Below are 19,698 nucleotides of genomic sequence, written 5' to 3'. Positions count from 1 at the left end.
TATCCTTCGCTTGGGGAAAAAAAATGAATTAAACCCAAGCTTGCTAGTCATTCTTCACAGAAGGCATGAACCACTTTACAACAGGATATGCTCCTGGTCCAAGGGCCTAGGAAGTGCTGACTAAGTGAGTTTGGAAGGTGATCAGGTGGGTCCTGGAGACAAAGTCCGGAGTCGCAGGGTAGAGATTTGGGAAGCTTTTTCCAAGTCACTGAAACAGGTGGTTTGGGGCCCTTCTTAGGAAACCTGGTTCCCTGGTGTGGTCCCCTTCCCTGTGACATTGGTCTTGACCCTCTTGGTGCTGTTATCCTCTCAGCCCCTCTCCAGTAGCCCCTCTGTGACAGACTAGACAGGGCAGATCACAGGCCCCCTCAAAACACACAGCTAAGCTGGCATTCAGAACAGATGCTGCTCAGAAAGGAAAACAGAAAACCACGACACAGTTCAGCTTTGCTCTGAGGGACGAGAGAAGCCCAGGTGCTCCCAGGGCTGTGAGGATGATGTTTGATTTCTTGTAGGGTTTCCATTGTGACAGCACGTCTTAGAAGTGCTGAAGGGGAAGTGGAGAGGCGTGCTCTGTACCCTGTGGAGGGGGGTGGATGGAACTTCCTGTTGATGCACTGGTCCTCGGGAAGGCCCTGTGTCACCCAGCAAGGAAGCACAAGGTGCCCAAGCTCGGCCCCTGAGAGCACAGCCTGCGGGAGGCATTGTTAGAAACACACACCCTCGAAGCAGTCACACTTCACGTAGGGTGTGAATCCTAAATAGTACTTTTTTAAAAAAGGAATTATAATAAATGCATTAAAATCCAAAGCAAATGCCTTTTTTTTTTATTGATTTGTGCCTTGAGGCTGACCTATTTGTTGTTGTTTAATTGATCAGTCACCTCCAACTCTTTGCAACCCATGGACTGTAACCCCGCAGGATCCTCTGTCCATGGAATTCTCCAGGCAAGCATACTGGAGTGGGTGGCCATTTCCTCCCCCAGGGGATTTTCCTGACCCATGGATCAAACCCGCATCTCCTGCACTGCAGGTGGATTCTTTACCACTGAGCCACCGGGAAAGCCACCTGATCTATTTGTACCAAAAAGCTCTTTCTTAAGTTGCATTAGAAAGGATTTGTTAGGTTGAACCCCAGCCTCTCCATGGTGGAGGGCAGTCTTCCAGAGGATGCTAAAAGGGCCCTGGGATAAAACAAGTGGGAAAAACCAGACTCAAGACACTCACATGGATTTCTTCCCTCAGAGCTTCTCAGAAGGGCCTTTAGTGTGTTCGTTTGTGTCAGAAATTGCCAAGATGGAAACACTGGATGTCGGTTTCCCAAACTCCTTCACCCTCAGATATCAGGGGAGATCTTGATGGAAGTGCTTCCAGCCTACGCACTGGGCAGCACTCGGGATGTCCCTGATCTCCCCAGAAGTGGCCACAGTGGGGCCTGGCTTGCACTCAGCATCAATTCCTTGGGAAGTGGTGCGTGACCAGCACACCTTGTATAGCTGTGGGCAGGCCGACTGACTCCCTCTGGTGTCTCAGCCAAGCCTAGGAAGGTGGGGCTGGGACTCCAGCCCCTGTGAGGCTGTGCTGCTGGTCTGGACCCAGGAACACACTACAGTCATCACTCAGCGTCCCCTCAGAGCTGAAAGAGCCTGAGACATGCCCCCCTACGCCAGATCCCCGGATCTCAGAGCAACGTTAATGCCTTTCTCTCACTCCCTCCTTAGGGTCGGATCCCAGTCAAGTGGATGGCCATCGAGTCCCTCTTTGATCATATCTACACCACCCAGAGTGATGTGTGAGTCTGGATGTCCTTTCCTGGGGTGGAGGTTACATGTATGCACCTGTCTGGGCAGCTCCCCTGGGGAACAGAGCTGCCCTGAGTGCCTGTCAGCTCATTCCAACCATCCAGAGTGACCTCCCCAAACTGGGGGGCTGCAGGTGGGGGAGCTTTGTGTACTCACACAGCAAATGGGAAGGGCCCAGGCGGTAGTTCTGAGTGCCACCGTGGAATGCATGAGGGCCTAAGCCATGGCTCACACCTCCCCCGCATCCTCCGCCTCCCCGGCGTCCCCTGCCTCCCCTGCCCTCTCTTTGGACATCTCAGTGACACACAGTCCCAGCCAAACAGTTCCCTCTCTGTGGGCCTGAGTATGAGCTGGCTTCAAGCAGGTCCCCGGGGACTGGTCCCCACCCAGAGACAGGTTTAGGGTGGGGTGACCTTGAGTGGGTTTCGGGTCTCCTAAACTGCTCCAAGACCAAAACTCAGTCTTCCAAGTCCAGCTACATTCTCGATTGTTTCCAAAACCACAACAGACTTGTTTCCAAATGTTCTGCTGTAAACAGCCTTGCATATTTTGAATAAGGTAGGCTGTGAAAAGGCAATTCTTAAACAGTTTTAACAACTGTGTTCTGATTACCAAGTTGACTGTAAAACAACTGGAAATGCAGAGGAAAGCATAATGAAGAGACGAAAAGTCACTGGGACCCCGCCATCCCTAAATAGCTAGGGCCAGCTCTCACAGGCCTTGCCTAGAGTTGTCCGTGGCATGCAGGTATATATTCGTAATTACTGTAGTGGGCTTGTGCGATCATGCTGTTTTGTGATACGATTTTGTCCCCACTTCACAGTAAATTTTCCCTCACAGTTAGGTATTTTCCCGTTGCAGTGTTTTTTCCTTTTAACATCTGATGAAAATTTCCAAGTACACAGAAAAAGTGAAGGGGTTTTGCAGAGTGTGCCGGGTATCCCGTGGCCTTGGTTCCACCTGCTTTTCACTGCGCTCATTTGCATTCCCTGTGCCGTCTCTGATGCTACAGAGCTTCACCTCAGGGGTCAGCCACCTGCCCCTTCTGGGTGTGGGGGCTGAGCTTGGGCAGCAGCTTGTCAGGGGGTCAGGGTGAGGCAGGCAGACACCTGGTCCCACCTCCATTCCACTTCCATCTGTCTGGTCAGCCCAGGCTGAAACCGTGGGCACTTGGACCGATCTCTGTACAGGGAAATTGGGTCCTGTTGCTGCTCAGGGGAATGATATCTGGGGTGCTGAGGGTGCCGCAGACCCAGTGCAGCCCCTCATTGGCCCTCTGGTTCCGCAGGTGGTCCTTTGGCGTCCTGCTGTGGGAGATTGTGACCCTGGGCGGCAACCCCTACCCTGGGATTCCTCCAGAGCGGCTCTTCAACCTTCTGAAGACAGGCTACCGGATGGAGAGGCCGGACAACTGCAGCGAGGAGATGTGAGCATGCTTTCTCTGGTCCAGCCTCCCAAGACACTGACACTCCGGGCTTTGGCAGGGTGGGGTGCACTCATCCTTTCTGGCTGCTGGGCAGCCGTGGGTGCCAGCCCCAGGCGAACTGGGCAGCTGGAAGTGACAGGCTGAGACAAAGGCACAGATAACAGAGAACCACTCTTGGGCATGATGGCAGATGCTGGGGACCCAGATTCCACTGGGGGTTGGGTGGGCTTCCTGGGGGAACTTAGAAGTCTGAGGGGGGAGCAGGACCCCAGGAGAGGCGGTGGAAGGATGAGGGGGTGCTTCAGACTGAGGGAGCAGGCTCAGTCCAAGGCTGAAGACCTATCCCAGGGTGCTTGGGGAGGGGCAGGTAATTCAGAATGGCTCCAGGGGTGCATATAGGGGAGCACCCAAGCGGAGACACCAAGGCAGGCCAAGAGCAGGCAGGTGGCGCCTGGACTTCAGCTTGAGGGCACCAGAATCTTCTCATCAAATGGTGGTTCCATCAGATGATCCTTGGAGGACAGGTTGAGCACATATGAGAGTGGGTCGTCCATGGGCAAAAACACTGGTCCATTCATTCTACAAGGTCTGTCATGCACCTGCCATGTGCCTGGCTCGGGGCCGTGGGAGTGTAAGGGTGAGTAGGCGCTGCTTCCCTGGGCACCCTGGACTGGCAGGCACAGGCCCAGCACTCACCCACAGGGTGGCCCCTGCAGTCCTGCCAGAGCCCCAGGGGAAGAGGGAGGTGCAAGACAGAGTGCTTGGCAGGTGTTTGTGTTCACACCCAGTTCATCCTTCGTAAGAGTTTGAAGGACTCATATCTGCGTTAGCTGCCATAGTGAGCATGGCTGGACCACAGCGCCAGACACTGAGCCTCTGCTGACCCATCATATCCTGGCCCAGCTCAGAGGAGGATGTCAGTGACACAGGAACAGCCTCGGGGTTTGGGAACAGAGCCTCTGGCGCCCAGGGCGCACTGTACTGCGTGTGGTGGTTGTGACTGGGCAGTCCTTGCTGGATTGCCATCACCCACCTGTTTGTCCCACCAGGTACAGTCTGATGCTGCAGTGCTGGAAGCAGGAACCAGACAAGAGGCCAGTGTTTGCCGACATTAGCAAAGACCTGGATAAGATGATGGTTAAGAGCAGGGTGAGTACCCAGAGCCAATCCCTGGTGCCACCTTCCTCACCCCAGTTCGTGGAATTCCCAGTGCAAAGGCAGAGTGCGGCTGTGCAGAGTGAGATGGTCCTGTCGTCTCCAGGTGCGGGGGTGGGGGTGGGGCGGGCATGAGCCTTTATCCTTAATCCAGGCCTCTTGGACCTCCAGGATTTTTACCTTGACACTTAGGAAGAGCCCTCCACAGACAGGGGTGGAAAGAAAATATTCCAGAGCTGAACAAAATTATTTTCAATAATGGAACTTGAAAAAGTAGAGTTGGAATGAATGTGTCCTAAATTCAGATTCTATGAAGGGTCTGGCTAGAGGTGGAAAGTGAAGGGAGCAGTGGAAACTGTGACAAATAGCAGCCCACCAGCTGCCTCTGAAGGACCTCTCACCATAGACACATGTAACCTGTAGGAATATGAGTGCCAGCATGCCAGGGCTTTTGAATTTTCAGGGATGTTTATGTTTCCCAGTTTTTATAGCAATTTCCAAAAGCTCAGTGTGGGCCAACCAACGTATCTGTGTGCCTCCAGTTTACAACTCTATGTGATGGAGGAAGTCAACACAGTTTCCACTAATATTGATTGGGCAATGGGCTGCCTCCCGTATTCTGCCTTACATGCTGGGGATGCAAGTAAAGAAAATAGACACAGACCTTGCTTGCCCTCTGGTGGTTTCATCCTTATATTAACACAGTTACTAAAAGTTGTCATTTCTCCAGACATGGAAAGCAAGATACATGGACTGGGCCCCTTGAAATAAAACCCGAACTCAGTGTATCGTTTGGGCAAATCCTATGATTCACCCTAAACAGAGGTAATAGCTGATGCCTACAGACAGCTTTCCTAGAACAATGCTGAGAACCAGCCAGAAACACACTGAAAGCATTCTTGACACCTTTATCCAGAGCAGTGGGAAGTAGCTGGTCCTCACAAATCATCCTGCTTGGGAGCTGAAGCCTCTAGCAGCGTCTTGTGCAAAACCCACACCGATGACTCAGATTTCTTGGTCCTGACTTGATGTTGGAGATAGCAGGAGTGCCTGGAGGGAAGCCGGAAAGTGTGGAGCAGATGGGGAATGTGTCTTGGCCTTCCCACATGAGTCACGGGGCTGCAATCCCAGAGCCTCAGGTTTTATAAACAGGCCTGTTCTCCTGTGCTGGGGCTGGTGCCCCCAGCGCTGCAGAGAGAGGACCAGGACAATGAATGAACAGCTTTTTGCCTCCAAGGAGGTGATTCTCTGCAGTGAGAACCACAGAGCAGGGCTGGACGAGGCAGAGGCTGAGGGAACTCAGCGCTGGCAACCCTGGCCAGGGGCTCAGATCTCGTGAGAGGTTGATAGGTGCAAGATGGGACTCGGCTGGGGCTTCTGCTCTCAGGCAGGGCGTGGGTGAGGGGTGGGGTGGGCGTGTCCAGCAGTGGCCCACTCCAGGGGTGACCAGCTCTCTCTCCCTTCCAGGACTACTTGGACCTGGCCGCGTCCACCCCATCCGACTCCCTGCTGTATGACGACGGCCTGTCGGAGGAGGAGACGCCCCTGGTGGACTGTAATAACGCTCCCCTCCCTCGCACCCTCCCCTCCACGTGGATTGAAAACAAACTCTATGGTAGAATTTCACATGCATTTACTAGATTCTAGCCACGTTGTTCCTGCTCTCTGCACTGTCCTTACTCTCTGTAATGCTTTTTAAGAGTATTTCTGGTTTGAATGAAACCAAAGTCTGCTCTGAACCTTTTTGTTTGTAAATGTCTGACTTTGCATCCGTTGACATTCAGGCATTTTTTTTTTTTAACAACTATGTTTTTTTTAAAGGATGTGAAAATATGTGTGATGACCACATTGCCCAGCAGCTTAAGATGATAGAGGAGAGGGTGGGGCAAAACTCTCAGGGGCTATTGAGAAATGATGACTCAGTCATTTCCGGGGTGGGGATTTAGTCATGGTACTTCTAATTTAACTACTGGGGTACATGTTCCTGACCTGGGGAAGCATTTAATCTAGAAAGGCGGAACCAGCACTACCCTGCCTGCACTGAGAACACAGCCAGCATCCCCCCAGGCTTTGTCTGGGTGAGTGGGGGTGGGGGGCTTGGAGGCCACCCGGTGCTGGGGACCACCATTGGCGGGGGGGGGGAGGGGGGGAAGGGACACACACAGACTACTGTTTTCACATCCTTTGTATCACACACTGTCATGACAGTTGTCACTTATGAAGTCAGTGCTAAAAGCTGGAGCAAAATGCTTTTTGAAAGAACGTAGTCTGTGGTGCTGTGGTCTTGCAATGGACAGTAAATACGGTTCTTGCCAAAACTCCTTCTTCTGTCTTCAATACTTGAAATTTTTTTCCTGTTTCCTAACTTCATCATGGAGTGTTTTGAAATCTTGGAGTCTCAAGCTTTTTTCAGCCGAGGTTGTTCCTTTTGCATGCCTCCTGGGTCACTGATTCCTTGCTGGCTAGTGTTCCTTGCCATTTGTCCCGTCGACGCTGTGGGACTGGGCTGCGTGCACCCTTGATTTGGAAGATCCTCTCCTCTGTAGTAGGCTGGGATGGAAGACAAGTAGGCTCCTTTACGTTAGAGCACTTTTTATAGAAGCTTCCTGCTGCAGTAAGCCAGGCAGTACCGCAAGGTTCTGATGCTTTATGCTGTCTTACAGAAAGAGTTAAACAGGTCACCAGAGATTGATCAGATTTGAGAGTCTGAAGCTTATAAAAATCAAAATTGGTAGTTTCTGGTAAGCTACAGTTACCAAGAGAACATGTGATGTTCCCCCCGTCCCCCAAACATTACCCATGTTTTGGAAACCTGGAGCATGAAACCCTGCAGGCAGTTGGCCCAGAAACCAGAAGTTTGGTTTGAACCTCAAAGGGAGTTTTGCCAAGGCCTTACTGTCTGCACATGAAGTTTGGGTTCTTCAGCGCAGAACAAATGATCTGTTTTCATTTTTAGGCATGTCAGACCCGAACTGGCCTGAAGAGAGTCCTGTACCACTCACGAGAGCCGCTGGCACCAACATTGGGTGTCCGAGATATGCAAATGATAGTGTATATGCTAACTGGATGGTTTCACCCTCAGCGACACAATTAATGGACGCATTTGATAGTTAACATTTCTTTGTGAAAAGTAATGGACTCGCGAGGGGAAGAAACATGCTGAGAACAGAAGGTCTGCCGGCCCCTACTTGCACATTTCCCACTGGCTGGCGGTCTTGCCACCCAGCAGATGTAGCGCGCTGGACGGTGTAGGTGTTCCTCCTCCTTCAGCCCTCGGCAGCGCCCAGCCGGTGCATCTGTGGGCACCACGCACTCTGCGCTCACACGTATGGGCCCCTCACTCACTACCTGAACTGTTTGATTTTTTTCTGGTTGCCTCCAAACAAGGCCACATGATTTAAACATGAAGCACACACACCAAAAAAAGGCAGCAGGGGAAAAAAAACCTGGCCCAGACGACCTGTCCTTGTTCAGAATAAGAGCCCGGCCAGGCCGCATAGGGATATCAGAGCCCGACCAGGGCTGGAGGGGAAGAGGGGACTTTCTGGACAGGCCTCGCCGCAACCTTCAATATCCTGTTGTTTTTTTTTTTAAATCATGTAACCTTTTCTTAGGAAGACATTTGATTCTTATTATGATTAAAATGATCCTTAGGTTTAGCACAACGGAGAGGCGTAATGCCACATTTAGTATGTAGGTAGGTGGTGTGAGGGGAGGGGGCTTTTAGGACACATTTGTCCACCTGGCTGAGAGATCACACCCCTGTGATGGAAAGTGTATGGAGGAGGGGGCCTTGGAGTGGAGTGGACTCATCTCCAAGGATTCTGACCACAGAGACTTGGCTGCCGCGAACTCCCCAGCCTCCCCAACCACAGCCTTCAGTACCCACCCATCCAGTGCCCCAAAGCGGCAGAGGCTCATCTCACACGTTCGTGGTTGGGACTTGGGCTCAGTCTCAGCTAGTTCGGTTAGAAGTAGGGTCGACAAGTGACCAAGGACTCTGACACCTCTGATGACAATTCTGATGGGGAAACGACAGGGTTTTGGCTCTTATAGAGCTTGTGTGAAAAGGTACGTGTCCACTCTTCCTGTGTTTGTAACGTAATGCTGCTATGGCAAGACGTTTTTGTTTTTAGGTTCTGACCATGACTCACAAGCTTCTTGTCATTCTTCACTGCTTGTTTGTGGTCACAGACACTCAGCACTCCTCCCATCCTGCGGGGGTGGCTTTCAGGAAGTCCCGGGGGCTCTTCTTTCTGTCCCAGTGCTGTCACTTTGCAGGAGAGGGTCAGTTACCAAAACACTGCCTGGTCTTTAAACTTAAAGCACTGTGAAAGAACTTAACAATGTCTCATGAAAATGCTGGATTTTACAGCCATTTCACCAAAGTGGTAAAGTGGTAAAATTATGGCATTTTTGTGGCCAAGAAGGCTTGGATGAGTTATGTGGAGGAGCCGTATGTGTGTGTGTGTGTGTGTGTGTGTGTGTGTGTGCGCACACCCCCAGGGAGAGCACTGGAAAAACACTTAACTGCAGATGCGACATGGCTTTAGTTTGGGCCATTGTTCAGACACACTGTGATAAGTTCTTTTACAGATACCTAGTCATGGTAGTAAACTTGTGGGTTTCAGACGTGCTTAATGATAGTCTTGTTAAATGCAGAAATAGGGAGAAACTTTCTCAAGTTATTAAAAATGCCTACTCAGTGTGAAGAGGCTGTAGCAGGTTTGTTCTCAGCAGAGGGAGAACTCCAAGTCTAACTGGCTGACCCAGTGGTGGGGAGTTAACCCTTGACTCATAACCTAATTGTCTGTTCCTGAGTTATCCAGGTATTCACACTTGTTAGTCTATTCAGACAATTTTCATATGCATATACACAGAAGTTACTAAGTATTTAAGGATTACTGAGTATTAAGTAACAATCTGTTTTAAAATTTGTTAAATCTATTTATGAAAGGTTATTAAATCATCCCGTGTCAATTTGCTTTTGTAGTCAAGGTGACTAAGAAAATAATTTCAGTTATGTAAATAAAATCATGTATTGTACGATGTGTAAACTTCTTTTCTCTTGTTAACTTTCTGGTTGGAAACATTAGGTTTCTGATTTTAATGTTTCCATATAAGGAGTAAGATGTCACAAGGGGATCTATTGTGGTGACCACTGGGGAAGTAAGACTGATCGAAGGACTATGGGGCTCTTGGTGATGTTGTTGACTTGCCTTGTATGATATGTACACGAACAGCCACATTTATAGTAACTGTGAAAACTAAGCTTGTTCTGCCACTCAGAGGATTCCTCCCCTAAAACAGCAGCAGCCAATGTCAAGTTCAGGTATTTGCTCTTCTCTAGCAATTTGCTGTTTGCTTCTTGAAGCTGGAGTTGGACAGTTGTGAGAGAGACTGTAAAATGCATTGTCATGACTGAAGGGCTGCTGGAGGAAAAACTTTGCCCTGAACCACTATGAAATCTAAAATACTAAATGCTTCTGTTTATGACTTCCTGTTGGGTTATGCAGGAATGCTATGAGCTCCTCAGAAACCTGGCAAGGAGCAGTTGGTGGGTCAGTAGGGAAACACAAGTTATTAGCAACATAGGCCTGATCTGCGGTTACATTGTGCACTGGACACAGAGGGCCTTGGGTGCACACGTGTACACACAGTCAGGTGCGAGAGTCACCCAGGGGCTGCCCCAGGCCCACAGTGCTCGAGCTCCTGGCCCTCAGCGCCTCCTTCAGTCTAGACCTCAGGGATGGGAAATGAATATAATTTCTAGACTCAGTTATTTGCCTCTGAATGTTTAGAAACCCGTGTTGAAAAAAGCTAATACTAAAATACGAAAAACTCCTTTTTCAAGAGGAGAAAGCTTCCATAAGTATTGTCTGTGTGTATGTGTGGTTTATTTTTCTGAAAAGGCACATTCTTCACCAAGCTCCACACAGGATTACTCACAACGTCAGCTTATTTGGCTAGAAATGGAGTTGAATACTGGAGGAGGGAATGGTTAACCTGTTCCAGTATTCTTGCCTGGAAAATTCCATGGACAGAGGAGCCTGGTGGGCTACAGGCCATGGGGTCACAAAAGAGTCAGACACAACTGAACAACTGAGCAGGTATTTGAATATAATCTCTGAGAACGTCTTGGACAAACACTTAACATAAAAGGGAAAGCAGAGTTTCCCCCACTAGAAACAGCATTTTTCCAGGCAGAAGAGTGGATATTTCCCTCTTCTCCTTTGAGCATGTTTATATGTGGGATATTTGGATGGTGGTATTTAGGGTGATTCTAGAAAGTACAGAAGAAATCCTTACCTCTGTGTCCCTGGAAAGATGCAGTAAGAGTGGGGCTGAAGGGTGTGTGCCACAGTGGGGGCACACCCTCCCTTCTGCGTGAATTTGCACATGGTGCTTACCTTCTGGGTGGGCCTATACATCCAGAAAGCACCGTACACTCAGGTTCCCTGCCCCACTCCATCCCTTCTCCACAGCAACAACCGTGGCAGGCTCACTAGAACTTTATAGGAACTTCCCTGGCAGTCCAGTGGTTAAGACTCCATGCTTCCATGGCAGGGGTTATGAATTCGATCCCTGGGCAGGGAACTAAGATCCCCACATGCCACCCAGCACAGCCAAAGTTTTTTTTTTTTTTTTTTAAATAATTAAAAGAACTTTGTAGAGTTTCCCACATCTTTAGGGAGCTGGGATTCACATGAATAATTCTTGGCTGAGATCAGGAGACACCAGAACCTGTATGTAGAGAGTTTTTCAGTGTGGAGTATGGTGCTGTGCCTGCAGAAGAGGCTGGATGGGTGGCTGTGTTAACTAACAGCTGGGAGGATAAGCTTCACTCCCGAAATTAAAGAGGCACGTACGTGAATGCTTGAAAGAAATCCCGGTTAATCTGTGCACCTCAGGTTTCAATTGCTGTGTCAAGTGATAAGATATTTTTGCAGATGTTTCTGGAATGTGCTAAGTCACAGGACCTGGCGAATGGAGATCTCTCAGGGGAGCTGTGACAGGGAGGCCATCTCGCTGGGTCAGCTTCAGCGACATCAGTGTCACAGGAACTGGGCCAGGCACGTGGAGGGAGCCGCGACCACAGACCACCCCAATCAGTGTGACCCAGGACTTCTGTACCACCCCAGGAGAGACCTTGATCTTGCATCCTTTCAGATGACACTGCACAGTTCAAGTTCAAAATTGGTGTCGGCAGGTGAGGTAAGTACATTCTAAAACTAAGAGGGAAAAAAATCATTTTTCAAGAAAAAGAATTTTTGATACTTCAGAGACTATCATGCAGACCATGAGTTTTTTTAATAAAAATGCAAAGTTCATTTTTTACATCCTGATTTTTATTTATGTCAGTTTTATCAATGGTACTCTTTCAGGCTGCACTTGGTTTTCACCTGTGGTCCAGTCCTTTTCTGCACTTTTCATTTTCCCTTAGAGGAAAGTCATTCCTGTGGGTTGGGAAGGGTCTAGTCCTAGATAGCACAGTGGTGAAGAATCCGCCTGCCAGTGCAGAAGGTACGAGAGACTGGGCTTCAATCCCTGGACTGGGAAGATCTCTTGGAGTAGGAAATTGCAGCCCCCTCCAGTATTCTTGCCTGGGAAATCCCATGGACAGAGGAGCCTGGCAGGCTGCAGTCTATGGGGGCGCAGAGAGTTGGACGCAACTGAGCAACAGCACACACGTAGCCCGGAAGAAAAGAACATAAGGCTGCCTCTTGTTACTGGAGGCAAGGGACTTTGAAGGACTTCAGGGAGCCCATATATGCTTTGTCACAGCCTCTGCCCTGAGGAGCTCCTCTCAACAAGAGCACGTGACTTGCTCCATGTTTTGTACCTTTTTTTTCTGGGAGTTTTAAAAAGCTTGAAAATTTTCCTTGAGACTCTCTGGCCATAGGACATGAGAAACCAAAGTTCTTGGATTTTTCAGAACTCCAGGGTAAAGGGGTTGGAGGACTTCATGAACACATTAAAAGAAAGATAAGATTACAGGAAACAAATATATGTATGTATGTGTTTATTTAGCATGGCGTCTTAGCCATTGGACCATCAGGGAAGTGCCCATAGGAAACAATTTTTAATGTCAGGAATGACACAGAAGAGGGAAAGATTGCGGTTTCTCAAAGGATAGTCATTGAAAGAAATTAGAAGTGTTGTGGCAAAAAATAGAATTGTTTTTTGTCTGCACTGTTGTGGCTTGCAGTATCTTAATTCCCCAACCAGGGATTGAACCTATGCCCCCCGCAATAGAAGCATGGAGTCATAACGACTGGGCCAGCATGGAATTCCCAGGAAATTGTACTTTTTTAAGAGAGTTAAATCATCTGTATAGCTTTGTAGAAACAAATAAGACCACCCAAAAGAAAATGAGCAGGGTTTATTTATTCTGCACTTGTTATTGCAAAGGAAGAGGCCACCATCTTCTTGCTTTTGGCAAAGACTCAAAGGCAAGCAGAGGAGGAAGAAAGCTTTACAGGAAAAAAAAAACAGTGGGGGAGGCTTCAGGTATACTGTGATTGGAGGCTATTGGCATGAGGAGGCTAAAGGCACCAAAGTAACATTCTAGAGCATCTTAGGTGATTCACTTGGAGAATATATTTGGCTTTCTTTGGGCAGTTTCAAGTTGGAAACGGGGGCAAAATAGGGAATCTGGCGGTTATTGACCAAATCCTGACCATTTTAGGCTGGTTACTGCAGAAGTTATGGGTTGGAGTTCTTTGGTTGTACGTGGGCTGGCCATTGTCTGTTTGTATATTCAGTCTCTCAGTTCCTCTCGTTTGGTCATTTTTTTGCTTGAAAGTTGATGAATACAAGGAAGTTTATAAATCCAGGCCTGTACCACTTAGAGGCTGATTGTTCATCATCTCCATGGTTAACTATATTGTGAGATAATTGTTTTTTAAAGGATGGATTATATTTATTTATTTACTTTCAATGTGTATTTATTTGGCCATGCTGAAGGGAGTATGTGGAATCCCATATCCCCTGCATTCTGGAAGCATGGAGTCTTAACCACTGGACCACCAGGGAAGTCCCTGTTGATTGATTTTTTTTTTTTCATAAGAGTCATTCTAACAAATGTGAGGTAATATGCCATGGTTGTTTGGACTTGATTTTCCCTTACCTTCCTGTTGTATCATCATGTTGATCACCTGACAAGAAAGTGGCTGTTCAGAAGCATTTGGGTCCCAGATAGACGCAAAGAACAGCATCATGACACTAGGATGAAAACAAGAACAGTTAATAAACCCTGTAAGGTTTATTGAACGAAGAATCCCAACCCAAGCCAAGCACAAATCCCATATAGACCATGAGGATCAAATTTATTAGAGAGTGAAGTAGTTTTGCCTGAAGGCATTGTATTGTCTGTCCCAGCTTCCCTGTTTCAATGACACAAGTAGGGTATTAGGAATAGCACAGATCATGTCTAAGCAACAAGAAGTCTAGAGCAATGCAACTGTCCATCACTACTTGTGTCAACAAGACGGGACTGATCGGTGTTCCATCTGGGGAAGAGGCGGGACTGCTAATGTCTTTTGCCAGAGTGATAAGTTTCTTAAAAACCTATATTCATGATTTCTACTGATGGAACACTGCTCTAATTGTTCACATAAACAATGAGACAGAAATTCCCCCAGGTTGAGTGCTGCATAATCAAGGCTGGCTTTGTTTTGAAACTCAGAATTTTCAGCCTTGGTCATTTAGAGACTTAGAGTCTGTGTACAGACAAGTCTTGGAATATTACTCCTAACTTGCATGAGATGTTGCTATGTCACTTCAGTCATGTCTGACTCTGCAACTCTATGGACTGTAGCCTACCAGGCTCCCCTGTCTGTGGGATTCTCCAGGCAAGAAAACTGGAGTGGGTTGCCATACTCTCCTCCAGGGGATCTTCCTGATCCAGGGATCTAACCTGCATCTCTGGCGTCTCCTGCATTGCAGGTGGATTCTTTACTGCTGGGCCACCAGGGAAGCCCAAAGCAAACAGGACCAGGCATCCTGATTACAAAAGATGTAATTTCTGGTAGGGACAATGGCGATCTAGGAAAGAAGTCACTCATAACAGAAGGCTGGAACCAGGGCTTCACATGAGTTGCACTACATGTTTGGATCGCTGTTGGTCTTTTACAGGTGGCAAATATTTGACTTATCACTCTGAATTCAAACCTAAGGTCTGACAATTACCTAGATTGTAATTGTGTTTTTTTTTCTTTTTTTCTGATAAAGCAGGACACAAGGAGAGTCACGGGTGAACTTGTTTAAGGTTGTTTTCCATGTTGCTGCAAATGGGGCTGCCATCAACTATAATTCTTATTGTCTCCTTTGATGAGATGATAGCTTCCTTGTGGTTTTCATCATGGGGTCTCGAGATGGAGGGTAGACTCAGCAGTCAGTTTAAGATCTAGGGCAGTGGCTACTTCTTGGGATAATCTATCAATGGCATTAGAATGAGTATGTTCGGACATAACCATTGTAATAAAGAGAAAAGACAGGAGAGGAAAAGGGTAATTATTGGTAAATGACAAGCAGAGATCTACAGAAAATGAGAATAAGAATAAGCAAGCCAATACACACACACATACAAGAATTAGACAGGGTTTTGGTCTAACATCTTGGGGAGAACTCTTCTATATCTTGCACACTACCCTAGGTTGTCTGCTTGTTCTAAAGGTCTTGAGTCAGCTCCCTGCTGCTGAAGATCAGCCACTTTGGGGGTCTCAGAATCCTCAGTTTGAGGTCCTCTATTGGAATAGCCTTCCAGTTATGTGGAATTCCAGATTACTTCTTAGTTGTGAAACATGAACCCGAGGATTGATGCCCTAAAGTTTCACTGCTATAACATATTCCCTCCCAGATGAAGGCAGAAAAGGTATTGACTATTGTTATTCAGCCTTAAAAAGGCATGAAATTCTGACATGTGCTGCAACATGGATGAAGCTTGAAAATGTTATGCTAAGTGAAATAAGACAGACCACAAAGAGACAAACACTAGATTTCTCCACTTACATGAAGTACTTACAGCAGTCAAATTCTTAGATACAGAAAGTCAAATGGTTGCCAGTGGTGGGGGGAGGGAAAATGGCAAGTTAGTGTTTCAGTTTTGGGGTGATGAAAAATTCTAGACATGTTGGTGATGGTTGCATCAGGACGTGAATGTACTTAATGCCACTGAACTGTGCACTCTAAAATGGATAAAATTGTGAATTACGTATATTTTACCATGCAACCACAAAGAAAGCAATTGATTGAGTCTTGATCTAGAAGCATACTGAAAAAGCTAAGCAAAGATTCACTACAGAAAGTATGGTATTTGAGTTAAGTGAGGAGTAACAGGATGGTATTTTAATTAAGAAGTGAGGAGTAACAATTTTATTGATGGTTCTGTGGTCTTAAACCTGTCCTTGTAATGTGGGCATATTATAATGGCAGGGTATCAGTTGGATCCCTTACTATGCTTACAGTTTCAAGGGTTATTGGAGAAGTTTAAGCAATAGTTTGGTAGGATCTATATGAACTTTAATAGGTTCTCTTCTGATTATTTTCCCATAACAGTGGAACTATGAGCCCGTGGAGTGTCAGGTTCAGTTTCAGTATTTATCTGGGGCATGCACCAAAAATAATGCAATACTAAATATACACCAGAGTACTGGGGACTATTTGTGAGATTCCAGAGGACTCCTCTACTCATAAGCAGGTTGATTCTGTTCCCCATTATTTTTTGGTGCATAATTTCAAATGCATTTCTCAAATGAACAAACTTGTTCAAAGTCAGTGTTCCTCAGAGTGGCCACTGAAGGCCCAGAACATCCTTGGTGAAGTTACGCCATTTAGAAAGATAGACCCAAGAGCTGGTTGGTGTTGCAAAGAAACAATATAAGAAGCAGAAGGTTTCCTTAGGGAACACGATGAGAGCCGACAACATCAGATAGGAATGTCATGCTTGTGCACCTTGTCTCTCAGGACACAATTGAGATGGAAGAACCCCATTAAGTTTTACTGACAGCTGTAATAAAGTTTGTCCTAGTGGGTGAACGCTAGACTCACAGGTCGAGGAGGCTCTGCCTGTGTTCTGCACCATAACTCTCCATCTGACAGACAACACTTTTAGACAGTACAACACAAAATAGAAACACAAAAGACAGCAAAAAGGATGCAAAAGAATGACCTGCTTCTATCAAAGATGCCAGTCAAATGGGAATCAACAACAAAACCTGAATACCAAACTGCAACTAAAGCGCCCAGGAATCTAACATAAAGAGAGCAGAGGTAAGACCCCAAATGAAGAACTGCAAGGTACAAGGAGGCCACATGTACCACATCTGCTTGAAGGCTGCAGTCTGAGGCAACAAGCAGGCTATGATGCAGACCATATCTTGGTGGGGCCACCAGGAAAATGATCCAAATGAAGACTGCCCCAATGAAACAGGCAAAGGCTATTTATTCAGAGCTTGCCATAGAAAGGGGGTCAGACCCATCACTTACTTTCGGCAGAGACTCAAAGGCAGGCTGGGTTTCCCAGATGGCTCAGTGGTAAAGCATCCACCTGCCAATGCTGGAGATGCAGGTTCAACCCCTGGGTCAGGAAGATCCCTTGGAGGAGAAAACAGCAACAAACTGTCGTATTCTTGCTGAGGTAATCCCATAGTTAGAGGAACTGGCAGGTTATAGTCTGTAGAATTGCAGAATTGGACATGACTGAGCACGCACACATACGTGCAGAAGCAGGCTGAGGAAAGCTTTATAGTTTAAAAGAAAATCCTCAGAGATTGGTAGGAGATTTTAGGGTTCTTTAAACTACATCCTTCTGATACTAATCATACCACAGTTGCGCTTTAGTATTTTTCCCAAGGGAACTACTTATTTTATAAGCCCCAATATATCACCCATTATCCACCATAGAATTTGAATTATGCATTATCTTCTCTCTAAATTCAAATTACATACATTTAATGTATGATTTCAGAGAAGGCAATGGCACTCCACTCCAGTACTCTTGCCTGGAAAATCCCATGGATGGAGGAGCCTGGTGGGCTGCAGTCCATGGGGTCGCTAAGAGTTGGACACAACTGAGTGACTTCACTTTCACTTTTCACTTTCATGCATTGGAGAAGGAAATGGCAACCCACTCCAGGATTCTTGCCTGGAGCGTCCCAGCCTGGTGGGCTGCCATCTATGGGGTCGCACAGAGTCAAACAGGACTGAAGCGACTTAGCAGTGTATGATTTGGCAGTTAATAAGCTTACAATTAAAATTCATTGATGGCAGAACCTAAGTTGTATTTTTAAAACAATTCTAATGGAGGATTCAAAGAACAGTTTTAAAGAGATGACACACTGCTATGATTTCATGCCAGATCCTGCACTGAGAGAGCCTCTACAGTTTCTTTCTCTTGAGTTTGCGTTTTCCCTGTTGTAAACTGAAGACCATAACCTATTCCATAGAGGTATCAAGAAACTATCCCTAGAGCATAACCAGGCAACCAGACCAAAGTGTAGTAGTGGCAGGCAGAAAATGTAATCAGGCATGTCATCTTCTCTAGAAGCTGGTCAAATGGTAGAGATTCTGGAAAAGAGAGGGATCATTACGTGTTATTTTAACCAATTCAATATATATTTATTGACCACTGTGCAAAGTCGGAGAAGGCAATGGCACCCCACTCCAGTACTCTTGCCTGGAAAATCCCATGGACGGCGGAGCCTGGTGGGCTGCAGTCCATGGGGTCGCACAGAGTCAGACACAACTGAAGTGACTTAGCAGAGAGATGTGCAAAGTCCTGGGAGACAAAAGACATGACCCTTATTTTCAGAAGCTTAGAGACCCATGGAGTCTATAACTAGATGAATTCTTTACTGTTGAGTCAGGCTGAGGGGGAAAGGGTGTCAGAACTGTAAATGTTTTCATTTGTTCAGAAATGATATGAGAGCAGAATGAAACCTTGAGGTTGGGTAGAGACTGGATATTCTACAAGCCTGGCTTAGAAGTAGACTTCCAGACTCTCTTACCCATGGGATTTCTCACAGGACATATCCAAGGAGAACATCCGGCTTAAAGACATCCCAACAACCATCATCCAGTAAAGACAGCGGTCATTAGGAAACCCCTCAGACCACCACCTACTGTGACCTTCCCTAGTGGCAAAGAGTCTGCCTGCAATATGGGAGACCTGGGTTCGATCCCTGGGTTGGGAAGATCCCCTGGAGAAGGGAATGGCAACCCATTCCAGTATTCTTACCTGGAAAACCCCATGGACAGAGGAACCTGGTGGGCCCCAATCAATGGGGCCGCAAAAAGTTGGACACGACTGAGCGACTAACACACAGAACACCACCACTCCTACAGGAGGCACCCCCCCCATTCACCCCAGACTTCTGTTCTAACTAATGCACTTCATGATAGCCATGAGCTCTGCCTACCACGTACCTGCTAGGCACAGTGCCAAACACTTCAAATACAAAATTTCCTTTAATCCTCACAACAATCTTAGGAAGTACATGCTGTGTTATTGTCCCCATAACATAGTTGAGAAAACTGGGGCTTGAAGAGGCTAAGTCCACGAAGGCTGCCAAGGTAACCAAATGGGGAAAGCAGAGACCAGATAAAAGACCTAAGCCCTCTTAGCACAGTCATGTGCTGCCCAGACAAAGGCCCGGTATCTCCTCTACTGCTCAGCTTGGGGCCTGACAAAGTGCCTTGGGGATGTCTCTGGAACAGCAATTGAGCGAAGGGAATCTCAGGGAGGGCTTTTCTCCCCCCGCACCCACTGAAGTCAAGCAATGTCAGATCTCGAAGTCATTTTCCATAAAATCTACCCCAATCCCCTCCTTTCACATACAAGGAAATTAAGGGCCAAAGAAATGGAGTGACTGGCAGCCAGGGCTTCCTCGCTGGGGCTAAACACGCAGCCCAGCACTCCTGAGGTTGCTCAGACACCTCTGACGACCTGTCAGTCCTCAGCTCACTTCCCACGCAGGCACTTATCGCCCCCTCGGTCTCCCAAGTCAGGGTTCCTGGGCAGAATCAGCACTGCCATCCTCTGCTGAGTCCCTCCCTTTTGCAAAGCCAGCCGTCCGGCCCAAGCTGGTGGTACTCCCGTCCTTGTAGACGCTTGCTCGGGCAAAAGCAGTTTCCTGCCTCCCGCACTCTCCCAGCCTCCACAAACCGTTTTTTCGAGCTTCACACACGCGGTCACGCACACCGGCATATGTGTAACAGATCATGGATTATAATCAGTACTGGATGCCATTGCGCTTTCTTCGCCAAGCTCGGCGCGGATGGGGCGGGGGCGGGGGCGGGGCCGGGGCGGGCGTGG

General features: G+C 47.5%; 1 protein-coding gene and 1 long non-coding RNA gene across 3 annotated transcripts in view; one reads left to right on the top strand and one right to left on the bottom strand.

Moving 5' to 3' along the window:
* Positions 1–10,249, top strand: part of RET (ret proto-oncogene) — a 53,902-nt gene extending 43,653 nt beyond the window's left edge. Inside the window, exons 16-20 of the mRNA XM_018042484.1 lie at positions 1,721–1,791; positions 3,090–3,227; positions 4,277–4,376; positions 5,850–5,997; positions 7,339–10,249. Coding sequence (XP_017897973.1) covers positions 1,721–1,791; positions 3,090–3,227; positions 4,277–4,376; positions 5,850–5,997; positions 7,339–7,496 — 615 coding nt within the window. The 3' untranslated portion in view covers positions 7,497–10,249. The remainder of the gene's footprint in view (positions 1–1,720; positions 1,792–3,089; positions 3,228–4,276; positions 4,377–5,849; positions 5,998–7,338) is intronic.
* Positions 5,999–19,655, bottom strand: LOC108634148. 2 transcript variants are annotated; one of them, XR_001917419.1, is made up of 4 exons: positions 19,549–19,655; positions 16,872–16,979; positions 13,513–13,607; positions 5,999–7,038 (listed from the first exon to the last, which is right to left on the bottom strand). It is a non-coding gene; the product is annotated as an uncharacterized LOC108634148 (long non-coding RNA). The 2 variants fall into 2 exon arrangements; XR_001917418.1 differs by having other exon boundaries at positions 5,999–7,034.

This window comes from Capra hircus, chromosome 28, assembly GCF_001704415.2.
Source record: "Capra hircus breed San Clemente chromosome 28, ASM170441v1, whole genome shotgun sequence".
In the NCBI taxonomy this organism is placed as follows: domain Eukaryota; kingdom Metazoa; phylum Chordata; class Mammalia; order Artiodactyla; family Bovidae; genus Capra; species Capra hircus.
Note: the sequence above shows the minus strand (reverse complement) of the source record. Positions and strands in the feature narration are given on the sequence as shown.